Raw genomic sequence first — 18,666 nt, forward strand, 5'->3', positions numbered from 1 at the left:
GCCTAACCACTACATAAAGGACGCAGGTCCACCTTGATCCAAGTGGACACGCCCTGGAAGTATCTCTTTCCAGCCCGAACTCCAACAACCCTGTGATAGCCTCTCCCAGCATGCCTGCCTTCGCTTTTGGTGCCAAAGCACCCAACAGCAATGCTGTTGCGGCTCGAGAAGAAGCACCCGAGTTTGAAAAAGTCAACTGGCGGAAAGAGCCCAATTTGCGCAAGCTGTATTTCTATGCGGCCGTTCTGTGCATTGCTTCGGCTACTACGGGTTACGATGGGTGAGCCTTTGGCTGCATTGACTCTGGGAGTGTTTACTGATTCTGGCCAGTATGATGATGAACTCCTCGCAGCAGATGGACAGGTGGGCCAACTATTTCGGCAAGCCTGACGACAATCGCTTGGGCATCATGAACAATGCGTACAACATCGGTTCTATCGTCAGCTTCTTCACCGTGTATGGCTCCTCTGATAGACTGATTACCTCCGTGCGCCGCTGACCTTCTCACAGACCCTACGCCGCCGAGTATTGGGGCCGCAAGATACCCATCGCTGTTGGCTGTTTCATCATGGTCGCCGGTGCCCTCGTCTCAACCTTCTCTACGAACTGGGAGATCTACATGGCTGGTCGACTCATCCTCGGTTTCGGTAACAGTTTTGCGCAGATGTGCTCGCCTATCCTCCTCACTGAGATCTGCCATCCGCAGCACCGTGCCAAGCTCACCGCCGTGTACAACACGCTGTGGCATCTTGGAGCTTTCGTCGTTGCCTGGACCGCTTGGGGCACCTCGCAAGCCGACAATGAGTGGTCTTGGAGGTCGATCACTCTTCTCCAGGCCCTGCCCTCTGTCATTCAGCTTACCTTTATCTACTGGGTACCGGAAAGTATGGTATCCTGCTCCCTGGGTGTGGAGTGGGCTGAAAGGCTAACTACCAACAGGTCCAAGGCTAGTCACAATGTACTTGAGATGAAGACTCACACTGACTTCCGCAGATGGCTCGTCTCAAAGGAACGCTATGAAGAAGCTTTGAGTATGCTTGCTTACTACCATGCCAACGGCAACCCGAATGATGCCACCGTGCAGTTCGAATACCAGGAGATGAAAGAGACCATCAGGACGGAAGTGGATGCGTCAAAGAACTCTGGCTACATGGATTTTTTCAAGACTCGCGGTAATCGTTGGAGGTTGGCTATCTTGATATCTCTCGGTCTCATCTCGCAGTACAGTGGCAACGCCTTGTTCTCCAACTACATGAACCTCATATACGAGGGTGCTGGCATCACCAACCAGAACCAGAAGATGGCTGTAGGTGCCGGAGATGTCTCAACGAATTGTGCGCTGCTGACGTAGATTAGCTATCCGGTGCCGAACGAGTCCTGTACCTCGGTGTTGCCCTATACGCAGCTACTCTGGTTGACAGAGTCGGTCGGCGAAAACTCTTCTTGATTTCAACCAGCGGTACGCGGTCCCGTGCTGTTCGAGACATATCTGCAAACTAACGACGAACAGGCATGGTCGTCACCTTCACCTGTTGGACCATCACCTGCGCCGTCTACGAGAACTCGAGCGAGTCCAACTCGGCCGCCGGCTACGCACAGATCCCGTTCATTTGGATCTTCGGCATCTTTTACGCGCTCGCTTGGTCTGGTCTCCTTGTCGCGTACGCGCTTGAAATCCTGCCTTATCGCCTTCGCGGCAAGGGCCTCGTCGTCATGAACATCACCGTGCAAGCTACCCTCGCTGTTGGCGGCCAGACGAACCCCGTCGCCTGGAAGCGCCTCCCCAATCACTGGAACCTTACCCTCTTCTACACGGTAGGCACGCTTCGCAATCCGCTCAGGTCTGTGGACCTCGCGCTGACATGGCCAGATCTGGATCTGCATCGAACTCGTCTGGGTCTACTTCGTATACCCCGAGACAAAGGGACCCACTCTCGAGGAGATTGGCCGCATCTTCGACGGCGCTGGCGCTGTTGCGCATATCAGTATGGCAGAGGTTGAGAAGGAGATCGACGAGCGTGGCGTCATTGATGACAAGGGCCCGCAGGTACAGACCAGCCGTGTGTAGCTGGCTGCGTGTTTGCTGGGTCTTTGGGAATCATGTGCAAGGGTGGCCGCTGTAATGGATAAGTGGTGCTCAGGGAGGTGTGGTGAGGGCGGGAATCTGTCGCTACTGGTAGTTGGAAATATCATTCGTGCCAACGGCTCAGACCCCAAACGTGCTAGTATCGATCACGAGTGAGATCTTCGTGATTCCGCAGCTCCTATCTTTCTGCGACAGGTACCAACTTTTGTCTTCAGAACACACCTTCTTCGCATGGCGAAGATGTGCGAGGGCATGGGAGTCTTGCTGTTGGTGTGTTTTATGGCCCGGCGAGAACCAGCGCAGTACTTCCCAACACATACCCGGCGTTGCTGGGTCGACAACGTCAATTTATTACCAAGCTGGGCCTGGCCAGCTTCGGTAGTGTCTATGATGTGAGATGCTTACAGGTGCTGCGCGTATATGCAACAGCTGACCGAGGTGATAACATGTCAAGATGTTGGCCTTCCCAGAGTGCTACATCCAGTATCCGTGACGAGCTGCGCCGCGTTTGTGCCTCACTTGTTGTGCCACACCAATGTCCGTAACGAGTCCCAGTGATCCGACTGCACGTAACTGCGTCCCCGTTAGCAACTTTGTCCACGACACTTGGCGTCCAGGGAGGTACCCACATGTAGCTCATGCTGCTCCTCAGACTGCTCTGCACTGTCTCGGGATGCCACCTGAACAGATACATAACCATGGCCCAACTCAGACTCGCAAACGCCGGCCATCCGTTCCTCACCAGGCTCCGCCTCATCTCCCCGTCTCCAAACAGCTCCCACCCACCGCCACCCCCGGGCGTCCCCGCGACGTGTCGAGGCTGTACGGCGAGCTTCGCGAGCGCTAGACACACACGCGCAAACACGTAGATGACGATCTGCTGGGAGACGGAGTTGTGGATTGTGCGGCCAAAGACGGTGTAGCCGCCGAGGAGGCCGGCGAGGAAGGAGTCGTAGTGACGCTCTTTGCCCGTGGGGGAGGTTTGTCGGAGGAACAGCATCGTGGTTTTGTAGACGAGGGCGAAGAGGCCGAGGTTGCGCGCATGCTGGCGTGTGGCTTTGTAGACGAGTGTGCATTTGGATCGTAATCTGAGCGTGTCAGTTGCGTTGGTTGAGAGAGAGAGTGTTTTGGAGGATGGGGGAGAGCGCGTGACGTACGTTCCGGAGCGAAAGAGGAAGATCATGCTAAGGCGGCATTAGCTACAGTTACTCGAGGGGGAGGGTGGTAGAAGCATACACAAGTGCGTGCGGGAAGCGCACTTTGGCCCCATACACGATGCCATTCCGCACGCCTTTTACCAGCGTGAGGATGTCGTGGTATTTCGGGTCGAGCACAATCTTCTCCAGCGCAGCCTACCGAAGATCAGCAAGTACACCCACGGCTGTATGAAGCGCTTCCATACCTCGAGGGCTTGTAACCTGTCCATGTCTCGTTCTCAGAGACAAACTCCGCTATGCCTCGGTACGCGTGTCGATGACGTACTGTTACTATCTTGCACCTCGAAACAGCAGCAACAGGGACTTCAGGGAAGAAAGGAGCGAAGTGAGAAGGAACGGTGTGAAGGTGAGGTGTGGTACATTGGGACGAGTCGCCAGCTCGAGCGAAACAGCCGGCTATCGAGCTGGGTGCGGTCAACTAGCATTTGGCCTCGGCAGAGCGTCACATTGTCGGCGAGACCCCTGTCACTTTAGTGCGATCTGGGGAGCACTAAAGAGCCAGGGGTGGTTGGCATGTGAGCTGAAGTTGCATCTTCACATGCTCGTGCTTGCACAGTGTCTGTGATTTGAACTGCGCATCTGCTGTGTTGCATTCTACATTGAGTAGTAACTGCATCATCTCGCTCCATAGCATGCTGCCATAAGGCTCCGTTCAACGCCGCGTACTCACAGGGTATCGCGCAACAATAAAAAAGTCGTTACGCCCAAGACAAAATCGCGACATGTTTTAGTCGGCCCATCTCTCCGGCCAGTGCTTCTTCAACTCCTCATATACCGTGAAAATGAAAGCGGAACTAGGTATCGATCGAGCCACGGTGATACCACATCCACGATACATGCCCTTGATGCCGTGGTCTCTCCAGAGTGCTCTGCCAACAGCGCCAAACGTAGCCCGGCCACCAGTCAGCTTACCCACATCTTCTGTCTGCATGCGCGATTTGATCGTATCCGCAGGGTAGAATGCGAAGTTGTACGCTGCACCAGCGACAGATCCGGCTGTCATGCGCTGCCAGATGGGTAGGTCCTCGGTGTTGGATTCGTTTGCTTTCTTGAACAGAATCTTCATGCCTTCATAGCCACCGAACCACGCTGCGCCGCCCCCAGTCTCTCGAATGAAGGTTCCGAGCTGACCGTGCCAATAGCCCAAGATGCCCTGGTGATGGTACACCGAGACAATACTACTCAGGACGGTCGGGCGAGCAACAATGCCGCTGGATGTCTCCGCAGGGACCTGCACTTTGCACTTGACAAGCTCGATCGGTGTGAGGAAGAGTGAGGTGATGGCTCCTGCAACCATGCCACAACCGAGCATAGCTGTATAAGGGAGATCTTGCTCGGGATTCATCTTCAGTTCTGGGTAGACACCAGAAGCTTTCAAGGCATCTCCAGCGACACGATACTGGGTACATGTCAACTCAGCGCCTCTGACGTCGGAGAGCAAACAGGAGCACTTACGCTGAAGAACAAAGTGCTCGTCTCGACAGCAGCCCCCACTAAAGGTGCGCTTATGCCTCTGTATATGCCGAGGAACCCATCCCGCTGCAGCGACTGCTTGAAGCAGTCAAGTGGCCCATTGTATCGCAGTGGCAGCGTGTCTGGTTGGGACTGCAAGCGGACCTTGACGGTGTCGAACGGGTACTCGATGTATTTACCGACGATACCGGCGGCTGACCCGCACACAACGTCCTTCAGGGCCTCTTCTCCTTGCCCACCGACATTTGTGACGGCTGTGGGACGTACTTCGTCCTTTGTGAGTGTATCGGATGATCCACCTCTTGCCCCCACCACCGACACCGGACTCTCGTGTAGTTCCATAGATGTGCCGGTACAATGGTATCGGTGTGCGTGTTTGTGTACGGAGTATAATGGTCAGAGCTATGTCATGAAGCAGTGAGCATGGTACTGTGCGTAGGGCAGCGATCGTAGGCGGTGAAGAGGGCGAGAGGTGGCTGTTCAAGCGGTTGGTCTCATAGGCGCTGGCACTATGTTATATGATTTTGGGGGTGAAAGGAGCCGTGGGCACGACGTAGCACGGAGGGAGTAGGGCCGCAAATATGCAGCGGGCCGCGGGGTGGGTTCTGTGCCAGGGTGATGGTGAATGCACTCAAGGCAGGCGGTGCCCAATATCGTTCAAAATGTGCAGAGGGGGGACGAAATTTTCAATTAGTCTTGGAGGACCCTGCACAAGCACGACAAGCTGCAAAGAGCGAAAATGGCGCACAGCGCGTGGAAAAGCTGTGACATGCAGTGCGTAAGACTAGACTGTTGACCAGCAAATGGCTCATCCCAAACCCCGAATTCCATATCCCCTTGTAATCTTATCAGATCTGATCCTTCCATTACGTCCTGTCAAATGTCGATGTCGCGACCTCGGATCCAAGGCTGGCCCACCGAAAGCGGGACGGACACAAAGGGGGCTTGGCGCACAACTAGCTTCCTTTCTTATCGATATCGGGCTCAGTCATGGCTCAGATTATTTTCGCTGGGGGCGCGTTCGAGACTTTGGGGACCGTGAACGCTGTGCCAACACCACCACCAACAACAGTACCAAGATGTCTGAATCAGTAGCCACAGAGACGTCTGCCGCGCCGGTCCCGGCTTCCGTCAAAGGAATGAGGAAGAATGGTGAATTACCTTGTGTGCGTGTTTGGATAGGACTTGCAACTAATCCTACCTGCAGGCAAGCAATGGCGCGACAACAAAAGCGCTTTCAGGCCTCGCGCGAACCAGACACCGTTCGAAAAGCGCACAGCGGAGAGGAAGGCGCTCGCCGCTGTCAAGGCGAAGGAGAAGGAGCTGAAGGACGAGAAAGCAGCAGCAAAGCAGCAACAGGTTGACAGGATTCGGGAGAAGCGCGCAGCCAAGGAAGAGAAGGAGCGATTCCAGAAGATGGAGGAGAAGATGCACAAGAAGCGTGTCGAGCGTCTGAAGAGGAGGGAGAAGCGCAATGCCATGCTGAAGTCATGAGGAAGGTGTGCAACGCATGGATAGTTGAAACAAGTGGCGCAGCTTCTTCCGTCAGCCTCAGGAAGAGTAGCCAGATGGACGTAGCAGCACGTTGTCGGGCTGACCACAGCCTTCCATACGGCAGAAAGGCACGAGTGGAGGCGCACATATACCAACCCCACAGCTCTCGAGAGCGGGTACGTTTTGCATGCATGGTCTACGGCGTTAAGGCAGACGGGCAATCATACTGGCGAATGCTTGCGGCTCAGGGTAAAACAACATTTTGTAGGACTCATAAACATAATCCTTACAAAGGACAGCGCAATCAGAACGATTTGATGCAGTTACAGGCTATGCGCATGCGATGTAGAACTGTGCAGTGCTGGATTGGACAACACTTCAAGTGTTACTAGATGCCACTCTCTTGCTGGAGAGAAGCCGACGACAAGGCGGCAATCTTCCCACTCTACGGAAAGAAGAGGCACGGAGATGGCTCTTTCTCTAGCTCACAAGTACTTCCAAGACTAAATTCAAGCATCTTGGCTACAGGCAAGGTTTCTACAGAACCCTCTGCGCTCGATGGCTCCACAAGCATGCGTCACTCCTCTGCGTTCGCTTAGCGCAGATGCCGGGTGCGGTGACGACAGGCGCTCAAGCCGCGGCCCCCGTACACAGCATCACCCTCACCATCACCATGTCCACATGGACTCGCTCTACCTGCATTCAGGCTACTCCCGGCCCCTCCGCCCCAACGTCCATGACCGCGAATCGCGACCGTCCATTCGTGTAAGCGCAGACGCGGACTCTGGCAGCAGAAGAGCGCACCTTCACAAGCACAAGTCACACCGGCACCACCGCCACTATGACGATGAGCACCGCCGCCATAGCTCAACGCGGCACCATGCCAAAGAAGTTGTGCAGTCTGCACTGCAGCCACCGACGAGCTTCGGCGATCTCTTGAAGCAGGCGAGAGGCAGCAAGGACAACTCGCCGAGCCACAGTCGTAGTCGCAGTCGGCGCAGAAGCCCATCCAGGAGAGAAGATGGGGCGCAACAGAGGACACGAGACGGTGCGGATCTTACCATACCACCGCCACGACCACTGCGTCCCGAAAAGGTGGAGCGAGAAGCTAAGAGAGTCGAAGCCAGGGAACGGTATGCGCCCAGCGCACTGTGAGTAGCTAAAATCACTGACTTGATGAACAGAGACCTCCGCACCGTACTGCAATCCCTCTCCGATCAGTCGCTGAAGACATCACGTCGGCTGGACGATACCTACTATTCGATCCTCGAAAAGGCCTCGACCTTGCGACAAACCATCGGCACACTGCAGGAGCTCTCCAGCTTGACGAAAGAGCTACACGGGAACTTTGAGACTGATGCACAGGAGTTGCTTGACGACGTGCAGGGCCAGTTCGAGAGCTCAAATGGCTTTGATACGCAGCAGAAGCAACTTGCTGCTCTGGAGGAGAGGATCAGAGTGGGCAAAGACAAAGCAGACAACTTGACAACACGGCTCACGGCAGCGAAGGAGCGTGTTGATGCGAGAGCGAAGAGCGAGGCTCAGTGGGAAGCCGATACAAACCGTACGTCACCCCCCAAAAATAGTGGAGCTGTAGGTGCTAACAATGCTCGTAGGCTGGTGGCAGTACTTTGGCGGCATAGTGATTTCCATCATCTCGCTCATCTTGTTGCTGGTAGTCTTCCACCATCTCAAACCTACTCACGTCGACATGAATCCCAAGCCTACGCTCGACTCCACGATAGAGGCTAAGATCCGGGCAGCTCCCATACCAGATATGGCGAAGAGAGACATTTTAGAGTTGGCGACATCAGTACCAACCGTTCAGCTGAAGACATCACCTGTTCGACGACTTGCCGAAGCTGATGATCAGCTGTTTCGTGCGTTTGATGAGCTGTAATCTCGTTTTCGATTAGCTCCAGAGATACCCATAGTCAATGTTACTTATTCTCGATCGCTGTAGAGTTGAGTGTTTGATACTACCTGCCGCTCGTTAGGCGGAAAGGAAGATGACTATGAACATTTTGGACAATGGTCTATTTACAGCAAACACGATTCTCGGAAAGGAAGATGACTATAAATGTTTTGGACAATGGTCTAATTACAGCAAACACGATTTTCGGAAAGGAAGATGACTATGAACATTTTGGACAATGGTCTATTTACAGCAAACACGATTTTCGGAAAGGAAGATGACTATGAACATTTTGGACAATGTTCTATTTACAGCAAACACGATTCCCGCATCAAGATGGATTCACATTGAGCGAGGCACCCAATCGCGATAGTCGTCAAGCCGAGGCAGTACAGGAGATGCTCAAAACGATGTGCCCTGCGCAAGAAGGTCACACGTCAAATTTGCATAGAAACATTGACCGGAACCCTTTGCCTGCGGCTCGCTTCTGGCATTCTTCGTCCTACCGGTGACCTGGATCTGATTCTTTGCGCCGCGCTCTGCTGTTCGGTGAGTGCCGAAGGCGGGGGGATTCGGCGGTGTCGGTGGGTTGACGTACAAGTAAGTGTGTGGGGGGACGATAGGTAGGGCGCTGGAACGTCATAGGGCTGATGCCAGGACGGAACCACGCCAATAGGCTGAAGCGTCACAATTACCTATCTGACATGCCCCCAACTCACGTGTGCAAGCGGCTCAAGGCTGGGTGGGGTATTGGTACGGATGGCGACGGGCTGTAACGGTTGTATACCTCTTAGTTGCTTTCGGCGGATACGCGAGGCTCGGGACGTGTACAATGGCTGTTGCCGGTGGACTATAAGGTTCGAAGATCGTCCATAATACAAAATCTCAGGCATGACAGACTATAATCCTGCTGATCTGAGCAATTGTCATGGCCAATGACCGCACATTGCGGAGTCATTGGCGAACGGGACGGAGTTCTCAAAGGTAACGTGAGCTGTCCCTCACTGCCCTTCAGGGTTCCGGTCACAGGTTATCGTGCCTCGTACCCCTCTTTCTGAAAGGCATAAATGCGTCCGTAGCATAGTGACTACCTTGACCACTATCTTTCATCTTCATCTTCTTCCCAATTGTCTGGTCTTTGACATCGTTCTGCACAATTAGCGTTGCATCAGATCGGCGGCAACAGCACTGCTCTGGCTACTCAGCCTTACCCTTGGCAGCACCCACATACCTTAGCGAGAAAGTCTAGCAGATTTCGAGAAGTCCCATTGATCCCTAAACATTAGGTACGCCAGTGTCCTTGATCGTTGTTTTACCTGATTGTAGGACTGTCGAGTATGACACTGACCTTTCATTCACAGACATACTATAATGGATCATAGCTACGAGAGTATCGTGTCCGCGAGCGACTTCATACCTATGGTAGTAACACCCAACTTGTCACCACAGCTGAACGAGACCATCTGTGGTTGTCGTTGCGGTTGTGGATGTGGCTGCGCTGGACACGGCAATGGCGACGTGTGCGACCGGGTGAGCGATGGAGAGAGCGAGACAGCAGTCGAGTCGAGCAACTCTGATGATGGCCAAGGCTTCTCGCCGGGCCCTGAGGCACACGACAACCCCCCCAATGGCTATGTCAACGACCAATCATACCGCTCACTTCTGTCTCCTCGGGCTCTTTCGCATAGAATGATTGTGTGGTTGATGGATGGAGCTGAGAGTCTTGACCATAGCGAGCTACTGACGGGCTGGGAGCACATCACCGCTCGACCGCTACTACACGACGGCTGCGAGCATGTCCCAGAAACCCTCGGTAACGAACCATGCAGCGCTGGACCTCGCAGCAACGAGCCCTCTGTCCACCGAAGCATACAGAGAATGTCGCCAGGTCCGGGCATTGGTGGATGGTCGATTCCGGATTCGACTTCGGTCGGGAGTGTACAGCTTGTGCATTATTTCCATGTGCGGCCTCTTCGACTTAGTGCTGAATATGAACATGCGCGTGGGAAAGCAGTCGCGCATTTGGTGACGCCGGATGAGTGTTCCTTCCAGGATAACGTGCGAGAATGATCCGCATAACGAAGGGATTTGGCCTTTGGAAGGCGTTTTGCACCTTTACCGACTAGTATTTGGCTTTGGCGGTATCTTTTTGCAACTTGGTCCTTCTGCAACTTGGTCCTTCTGCAACTTGGTCCTTCTGCAACTTGGTCCTTCTGCAACTTGGTCCTTCTGCAACTTGGTCCTTCTGCAACTTGGTCTTTTTGCAACTTGGGCAATTTGTTGTATTTTAATGCGGCATGCAAATAGCGCCTTCCTTTGGGAGTACCTGACTTCTGTACGTCGTGATGAGCAACCGTCTAGCTCAATCGAGGGAACATAGGTCCGTTTAGTCGCCACCCAGCATATTGTTCCTACACCTACACGTTGGTACAAGAATATACTCGGTATCGTCCACAAGCATTGCGTCGTTGTCTTGTCCACACCATCGGTCAGACATGAAACTAGCTGTGCGAGCGGAAATGCAAGCGGAGATACAAGCGTCCAATAGCCATACCGGCACTGCTTCGCCCCAAGACTGTCGCATGAGTCAACGACGAATGTATGGGGGATCCAAAGCTCGTTGTCAGGCAAAGCAAGGGTGAAGAACCTTTGTGTTGTTGTTGGTTCGTCGCTCCCGCGGGAAGGAACAGCCGCGGGCGCATTTGCATGTGGCAGCGGATCAACAACCCTATTTCACCCGCTCCTCCTGAACAGTGTCGCGGCGTCGCCCAGTGTGGAAGTTGGGCGCTGCGGCTTTATACAAGGATGGGAATGTGGGACCCTGCGCTGGCCCCTGCTACAAGACATCGCGTGTCTTTCGACATGGACAAACATCAGCTGGTGGTTGTGTTGGCATCAAAGGATGAAAGGGGTTCCAGATCGTGGGCAATGTCTAGCAGCACAGCACGTGAAGAGCCGGCCAATGTGCGGACATGCAACCGACTGCAGATGCGCCGATCCCCCAACGAAGTCTCTCCAACATTTCGAGTCTCCAGCAATCCTCGATCTGGAGTCATTGCCACAGACCCACAGGCAGGGCCGTTCTCCGCGCCAGCGCGCCAGCGCGCCAGACGCTAGTCAGTTCGATGTTTGCTGACTGTGGCGTTTGTGAGGTTGTGAGAGTGGGCGTTGAGCTGCGCTGGTTTTTCAGAATTGGATGTATGCGGCTCCAACCCTGGCACTTCTCCGTGTCCCCTGTATGGTGTCAGAGAACGCAGATAGGTGAATGGCCATTGCGGTGAGAAAAGCATTGATGGTCCAATCTTAGCCCGTTGGCCGCACTGGGGCTCGCCTGGAAGGAGGCCTGCGGATCGGTCGAGATCTGATCCCAGCGCAGCCCTTGGCTCAACAGGAAATACTACCAGCCCATATCTGAGCTCAGTTGATATACTCGGCGCAACAGCCACGAAGCTCAAATTGCCACAATCCCCCAACTCCAGCTGCCAAAAGCAACGGTCAACCTTCACTCCTCTGCCACCCTCGACCTGGCCTTCACAAGACCGTGGTTCGCTCCGAAGCTCTCCAGGTTTGGCTCCACACCTGCTACGTCATTCTGTCGCTACACGTCAAAACCATAGCTCGACATCGTTCGATCGCACATGTGTCCTGGAAGCAGCTCGTTTCAAGGCCTTCCGCAGTACGAGTTCGACAAGTCTTTGGCTGTGCGGTTATCCATCCTCCAAGTCTGGTGAGTTGGGAGCCAACCAGCACGTGAGTGCGCTCTAACACTCTTACAGAGCCCCCATTGATCCCCAACCCATCCATAGCGCCTACTTCGACCTTCGAACACGCGACCAATTTACTACCAGTGCATTCGCAGAGTGCACGAACGGGTACCTGACGCAGGGCACATGCATATTCGGCACCAGCACTGAGATATAGCCGACAACAATCTTAGATACGGCAGCATTGAACGCGGGATTGAATGCACTTTGCAAGGAACTGTTACACAGTCCCGTAAATTCCCGATTTTTGGGCGCCCCCGCAGCGAGAGTGCGCACCCGCACATCATACCCGCAATTCTGGCGTGGCACTAGTCTACCCGCGCGACCGGCCATCGCAGTGATTGGGAACACCACTCACGTCAGTGAATTTGGGCAACCGTTTCATAAGCACGTACAAAAGTTGTCCCTTCTCCTAAGAGTCTGGACTGTCCACCACTATGGCGTCCGTAGCACCCCCCAGACGTTTCAAGGTAGAACCTATTGAAACCAGCACTTCAAGCTCCAAGGAACGAAAAGCAGATTTGGAAGAAGGATCAGCAACACCCCCAAGGAGGTTCGCTCCAGAGCCAGTCGAGACTACCACTAAAAGTAATCGCAAGTTTGCTCCCGAACCTACCGAAACCACGCAAAGGACCAACCGCAAGTTTGCCCCAGAGCCGATAGAAACTACAACAAAATCAAATCGTAGATTTGCCCCAGAGCCGACAGAGACGACACAGAGGTCAAATCGAAGATTTGCGCCTGAGCCTGTAGAAACTACAACAAAGACTAACCGCAAGTCTATCCCGGAGCCGGTTGAGATGACGCAAAGGACAAACCGGAAGTTTGTACCTCAACCAGTCGAGACTACACAGTCGACTAATCGTAAATTCGCACCTGAGCCTATCGAGACGTCACAGAAGAAAGTTCGTCGGTTTGCACCAGAGCCTGTAGAGACAAGTACAAGCACAAGTAAAAGCCGTCGGAAATTTGCTGAAGACTGGGACGAGAAAACGTCGCCAAGAAGGTTCAAACCTGAACCACTGGAAACAACGGCAAGATTCAACCGAAGGCAGCCACCCAGCCCAAGGAAGTTTACACCGCAATTAATAGAGACTGCACAGAGATCTCGCAGAACAGGTGATGCAACTCCGGCACTTCTTCCCTCTGACAAGACGGAAGCAACACCTGAGAGCAATGCTATTAGTGCTAGGAAAGCACGAATTCTAGGCATCTCGCCCACACCACCCAACAACACACCAACCATCGATTACTCGCAAAACCCGCTGTTCTTAGAGATTCGGCGTGCGGAGCTACCTCCATCTCGACGGAGATCCTGGTTTTCCTGTTCGCAGCATTCGTTTCGTGTCCCGGATTTGGAGCCCATTGAGTCCTCCGAATCAGAAGCATCGGTTCCTCCATCACCTAGCGCCTCTCCTTCCTTGGCTCCAGATCACTCCTTCATGTACAAGGAAGCTACACGAAGAAGAGAAAGCGTTGACGACAGTTCTTCCGGTTACCTACTTGCCCTCGCCGCCAAAGCCGCTGAAAGTCAACTACGCGAACAGGCCATGGCGGCTTTCCCCAACGACGATTTTCATGAGCCTGTCGATCACTTCATAGATCATGAGAGTGAAGAGTCCGAATCGCAAGACAGGCGAGGCTCCTCTTATAGTGAGGTGAATTGGGATCTGAAGGACATGCGAGAATACCAGGGCTTGCAAGATTACGAAAAACGAAAGGCGGAGAGGCAAGCTGCCCGGTCGAAGCAGGCAGCAGAAAGCTCAAAGCCTGCGTTTAGTCCCTTCGGCAATCCAGCTGGCTTCCTTGACGCTTCGGCTGCAAAGAAGATGGTTCTAGATCGCGAAGTGGAGCCTATGCGGAAGGGCGCGCGACCTCCCATGCTGGGAAAAAACATCAAGTTTCCAAGATGCGAATCCCCCGAGCCAGCACGCTTTGACCCTACGCAAGGATGTGATGCGGTACGCACAGCGATGTGCTATTTATCCGAGCAGAGCAAGGCCGCCGAAGATGGAAAGGAGAGCTTGTGGTGTGGGAAAGGCAACGGCAAGCAAACGAGCACGACACCATCTCTTTGGTCCACAGCCAACAGTCGTGCCTCCAGTACCCATGGGCTGTGGGGTGGTATGTGCGTTAATGATGGAGACAAGTCGCCAAGAGGACCTACTGGCATCCTGACACCCATGCACGAAAAGGCAAACCCCATGTCGCCGAACCCATCGCCAGCTATGAGCATGAGCCTCCTGCCACCTACACCTCCAGCCTCATCAACCGATTTTGGTAACATCGATGAGAAGCTTGCCATTGAGCAGACCATCGAAGAAGAATTTGGTGACGACTTCGTCACTCAGGTTTACAACTACCTGTCGCTAGGCTACCCATCTATGGCACAGCCTTTTGACCCAGAGCTGTCCAAGATTTCCGGCATCCCTGTCTCTGAGCTAAGACAGGATGATCACCTGGCGAAGTCTCGAGGCTACATTCGCCTGGGGAAGGATGGTAATCTCAAAGACGCTGAGATCACCGAGGAAACGTGCACACGCTGGCGAGCACTCCGAACCTATATCCAGGAGTGGGCTAGGCAGCATCCTAAGATGAGCGATGCGCCCCCTTTGGAAGGCCATGGGGTCGCCGTTCGGAAAGGAAGTTGGGGACTTTGAAAGATGTGTAGCTGCACATACTCCTTCATTTCATTTACGTTTGCATACTTTGAGCGGCTTAGCGCGTACCTAGCGATCTGTTTGTCTTCGAATCGGACATTTGTAATCCTCCCACGGTCCTCTCACAATGTCATGCTCGACTGGCACGGGGAGTCCCCTTTCTTCAACTTCAATAATTAAATCTGATACACGAGACTACTGGATGATCCACCAAGTTAGCAGGTGAACGTGCAGAGCCTCTAAATGAAGCTCCTGACCGTACGAACGTGGCTTAGCGCTCCCGTGACCACGCGATTGGAAGTCGCGTTTCTCAAATGTAAGGCGGCGAGCCAGTTAGCATGCCTTCTCTACAACGATGGCGCTGAATCTGCGCAGTCCTTCAAAGCACAATCAAATGATCACGCAGTTCATAAGACACCCCAAATCCACAAATTTCGACGGCGAAAACGATCGGTCTCCCAAACGTCGGCGAATCGGTGACGTAACCAAGCCGCCGCCCACACCACGCAAGAATCGCAACCATGCAGATCGAGTCGCCGATTCAGATACAGAGGAGGAAGACGTTGTTGTAAAAGAAGAAGAGACAGATACAAAGACGGACCTAGAGAGCGCATTGCCGCCTATCGGGACTGGCACGGAGGCTATCAAGGTATACGAGGCGTTCAAGGCATCTCAGGAAGAGAAACCAGAAGGAGCTGAAGACCGCCTGAAAGATCGAACATGGGTTAGAGGAAAGAGTTCGCTATACGTTGATGCATTCAATTTAGCCCTAGATACAGTGCTGGAAGAAGAACACCACCTGTTTGATGAGGCCGAGACTGAACTGTTCAGGATATGGAGAGAGCTGAATTATGAAGCACAGTATCTCTACGTGCGACTCTTCCTCCGTAAAACATCTGCATGGCACCGCATAAAAAATCTCGGCTACCATAGCGACCTCTCAGACATGGACGCAGCGGTTCAGACCTTACAACGCACGTTCGACTTACCAGCATCATCGGCAGAAGTCGAGACACATCCTGGCGAGCAGGAAACTCCAACCGATACAACGCTGGCAAAGACCTTCACGTTTGCAGATCGATCGGAACACGAGATTACGACGTTAGACGAAGCATCTTCATTGCTACGGCTAGACGAGCTTAAGGCTCTTGCAAAGGACGCGAAAGTTCAAGGAAAGAACAAAAGAGAGCTGTTGACAGCACTGCGGCGGGCGAGCAAGAAGCAAGCCGGTCTGGGGCATGTGGGCCTGAAACGGTCCGACACAGAGAGCTCTAGGCAATCCAGACAGTCGAGGCAGTCATCTGTTTCGGGCACAACGACACCAGAAGTCGAGGAGCCGAAGGCAGGAGATCTCTCCGATCTATCTGATACCGCGAACCGCGACTCCCACTTCACTCGCAAGATAATGAGCGAAACTGGGTCTTGCATACGGCTTTCAGCAGCGACGAGGAAGCTATTCGAGCGTGTTCACCTTGTCTTCTACCGCTCGACCGAGTGGACAGAGAAGTCACTGACGACGATCATTCTTGCAAAAATTGCTCGACGCAACTTTCCAGAGTACATTGTTTCTCGTTCTGCGAACATATTCGCTTCACGTCCCTTACTTTTGGAATACGAAGCATCAATACGAACGCAATTCCGAATAGACAGCATTTTAGAGTTTAATGGGAGGCCAACGGATAAAGATTACCAAGAAGTTGTGGATGTGTTCGAGGACGTCTATCCACGATGGCAGTCCCTTGTTGAGGAAGAACAACGAAAAGAGGACAGTGTCTATCACAGCGGCGAAGGATCCTACCTACGTCGTCTATCACCTGCCTGGATCTATACCCGAATCATTCACAAGGCTATGTATGTCGTCGCCCGGCGTAAAGAGCATATGCGCGAATACGATGTCACCTCCGCCCTTCTCCAACAGCGCCTCTTTCACCATTCCCGTCGCGGTGCCTGGTACCAGCGCAAAGCGCTCCTTGAAGAGCACTACATGGCTGCCCTCACTCCTTTAGAGAGGCGTAGTGAAGAACAGCAGAAGAAGCACTGGAAGCGCACCGCCCTGCAAACCTGCGAACGTGGTCTCCAAGACAACCTCGTCCATATAATCCATCACTACGATCTGCAAAAACGTGTCACGAAACTCGAGAAATCCCTTAACATTCCTAAACGAGCCCAACATGACTTCACACATGTGCGCCTCACAAAACCCCTCGAGATCACTGTAGAAGGAACCCAGATTTTGCGCGCGCCTCCACTTAACCGACGAAACAGTAGTCCGCACCCTCAGAATTCCAACCGACGCGGCGGTAAAACGGTGTGGATCGACCCGCGCGAGACCGGCGAATGCTCTGTCGAGGCAATGTGTCTCTCGTACTATCGCAATCTCGGGTGGAAAGGTTTCCACAGCGAAGGTGGGATCGTGCGGACTCTGTTCGCCTATCTTTTCTACGACGTACTCTTCACGTACGTGCCAAACGTGTTCCAAACGCAATATCAGACTTGCCCGCTCGATTTGCACACAGACGCGTTCTATCCGACCCGCATCAGCGAAATTAACGCGAGGCTGAACGAGATAAGTAACGGTGACGCACCGGATATTATAAGGAGAGTATATGCTGAGCACCACGAGAGGCGGACATGCGTAGTGGGCCTGGATTGGACATATGATGTTAAAGACCTACTAGAGATAGCACACTGTTTCGACGGCGAGGCATTGGCAACTGTGTGCAGAGTCATGGCGCAGGAGTATGGACAGCGAGGGGGCGGTGTACCTGACCTCTTCCTGTGGAGAGTCGCAGAAGAGAACGCAGGTGGGGAGGCGGGCGGGAGCGCGAAGGAGAAGGGTGAAGTCAAGTTTGCAGAGGTGAAGAGTGAGAACGATCGCTTAAGCGATACGCAGAGGCTTTGGATACATGTTCTCAGTGGGGCGGGCGTAAAGGTTGAGCTTTGCGCCGCTGTAGCCAAGGAAGTCATTCAGAAATGAGGGGATTCAGGTTTACATGAACCAAAGCAGAGTTCCAGGCATATTCTGAATCAATAGGTGACCACCTCGTAAAGCCACCACATTCTACATTCCATGTTGAACGGAAAAGTAGTCCAAGACAAACTATTGACAAATTCGAGAGCGGCAAACCATGCCGATATGAGGCTTTATTTTCCAATCTGGAGATAGTTAAACAGGACAGTCTAAAAACATGGCTAGCAAAAGAACGCTTCTTACTCCGCGCGCTGTTACACGTGCTTCTAACATACAACTTGATAACATAGCAGTCGCAACAACCAGGCTGTAAAGTGCCAGTACCATGCTATAATTGTCCAAGCTAGCTTTACTCTGACGCCTTTCCGGACTACTCAAAGCGCAGTAGACACGATACGACACCTTGCACAGCCGAAGCGGATCGCTCACGTTGTCACTTATCAACCACCTTTGACTATGGCTGGACTCAGATGGAGAAGAAACTCAGCTTAGCTTTGAGTGTCATTACCTCGTTCGACTCGAAAGCCTGGCTTAGCCTGATGCAAGTTTGCTCTAATCGCCATCTTGTCGCCACCAACGAGAGCCTTTGCCGCCGAGTCCGTTGTCCAGAACATATCGCAATGCGCACACAGTAATATCACCCTAATACATAGAGATCGGAACACCAGTGGTGCTTTGGACCTAACAAAAAAAATGTGCCAGAGCAGGACATGCCAATGCCGACGACCAGGACGTTCTTTATAAGAATCGTGGCCAAGACCCCAATTATGGATGTCGACGATATCCTGGTTGGAGGGCAAGGTAAGGAAAGTACTCGTACTGCACTATGATCGCTACACTGATGATCTGGACAGAGTCTCAGCACTTGGTCGAAACTGACATAACCAAAGGCTGCGAGAAATTGCCTCGAACGAAGCAGCACGAAAGGGTACTTAGGTCGTACTGTTAGCTGAACAAATGGTTGACATGCGCACATGACACCTTTCTGCGAAGTCCGCCCTTACTACGGTCTGACCAGCTTGAAGAATCGAAACATATGGACCAAAGGACAATGGGAATGGCTAGGAGTGTGCAATATCGATTGGC

General features: G+C 53.1%; 7 protein-coding genes across 7 annotated transcripts, besides 2 other annotated features; 5 read left to right on the forward strand and 2 right to left on the reverse strand.

Moving 5' to 3' along the window:
• Nucleotides 1-110: 110 nt before the first annotated feature.
• EKO05_0001922 (uncharacterized protein) lies at nt 111-2,068 on the forward strand (the record flags this gene model as incomplete). Its single annotated transcript, XM_038942238.2, has 6 exons — nt 111-280; nt 331-456; nt 511-1,306; nt 1,357-1,459; nt 1,511-1,815; nt 1,871-2,068. 6 exons carry the CDS (start codon nt 111-113, stop codon nt 2,066-2,068), a joined length of 1,698 nt encoding a protein of 565 aa, XP_038795389.2.
• A 533-nt stretch (nt 2,069-2,601) lies between these two features.
• EKO05_0001923 (uncharacterized protein) lies at nt 2,602-3,512 on the reverse strand (the record flags this gene model as incomplete). The annotated part of the gene is made up of 5 exons (XM_038942260.1): nt 2,602-2,659; nt 2,716-3,174; nt 3,244-3,270; nt 3,323-3,438; nt 3,489-3,512. 5 exons carry the CDS (start codon nt 3,510-3,512, stop codon nt 2,602-2,604), a joined length of 684 nt encoding a protein of 227 aa, XP_038795390.1.
• Nucleotides 3,513-4,030: 518 nt separating this feature from the next.
• EKO05_0001924 (mitochondrial ornithine carrier protein) lies at nt 4,031-5,118 on the reverse strand (the record flags this gene model as incomplete). Its single annotated transcript, XM_038942357.1, has 2 exons — nt 4,031-4,702; nt 4,759-5,118. 2 exons carry the CDS (start codon nt 5,116-5,118, stop codon nt 4,031-4,033), a joined length of 1,032 nt encoding a protein of 343 aa, XP_038795391.1.
• A 737-nt stretch (nt 5,119-5,855) lies between these two features.
• On the forward strand, nt 5,856-6,270 carry EKO05_0001925 (rRNA-processing protein cgr1; the record flags this gene model as incomplete). Its single annotated transcript, XM_038942295.1, has 2 exons — nt 5,856-5,928; nt 5,984-6,270. 2 exons carry the CDS (start codon nt 5,856-5,858, stop codon nt 6,268-6,270), a joined length of 360 nt encoding a protein of 119 aa, XP_038795392.1.
• Nucleotides 6,271-6,828: 558 nt separating this feature from the next.
• EKO05_0001926 (uncharacterized protein) lies at nt 6,829-8,170 on the forward strand (the record flags this gene model as incomplete). The annotated part of the gene is made up of 3 exons (XM_038942296.2): nt 6,829-7,403; nt 7,455-7,834; nt 7,887-8,170. 3 exons carry the CDS (start codon nt 6,829-6,831, stop codon nt 8,168-8,170), a joined length of 1,239 nt encoding a protein of 412 aa, XP_038795393.2.
• Nucleotides 8,171-9,649: 1,479 nt separating this feature from the next.
• Nucleotides 9,650-9,681: a tandem repeat.
• A 2,705-nt stretch (nt 9,682-12,386) lies between these two features.
• On the forward strand, nt 12,387-14,609 carry EKO05_0001927 (uncharacterized protein; the record flags this gene model as incomplete). Its single annotated transcript, XM_038946816.1, has 1 exon — nt 12,387-14,609. The coding sequence occupies one exon, from the start codon at nt 12,387-12,389 to the stop codon at nt 14,607-14,609; it is 2,223 nt and encodes a 740-aa protein (XP_038795395.1).
• Nucleotides 13,168-13,194: a tandem repeat.
• A 348-nt stretch (nt 14,610-14,957) lies between the features above and the next one.
• On the forward strand, nt 14,958-17,586 carry EKO05_0001928 (Phosphodiesterase I; the record flags this gene model as incomplete). Its single annotated transcript, XM_038946817.2, has 1 exon — nt 14,958-17,586. The coding sequence occupies exon 1, from the start codon at nt 14,965-14,967 to the stop codon at nt 17,584-17,586; it is 2,622 nt and encodes an 873-aa protein (XP_038795396.2). The 5' UTR covers nt 14,958-14,964.
• Nucleotides 17,587-18,666: the final 1,080 nt, after the last annotated feature.

Source organism: Ascochyta rabiei, chromosome 3, assembly GCF_004011695.2.
Source record: "Ascochyta rabiei chromosome 3, complete sequence".
NCBI lineage: Eukaryota > Fungi > Ascomycota > Dothideomycetes > Pleosporales > Didymellaceae > Ascochyta > Ascochyta rabiei.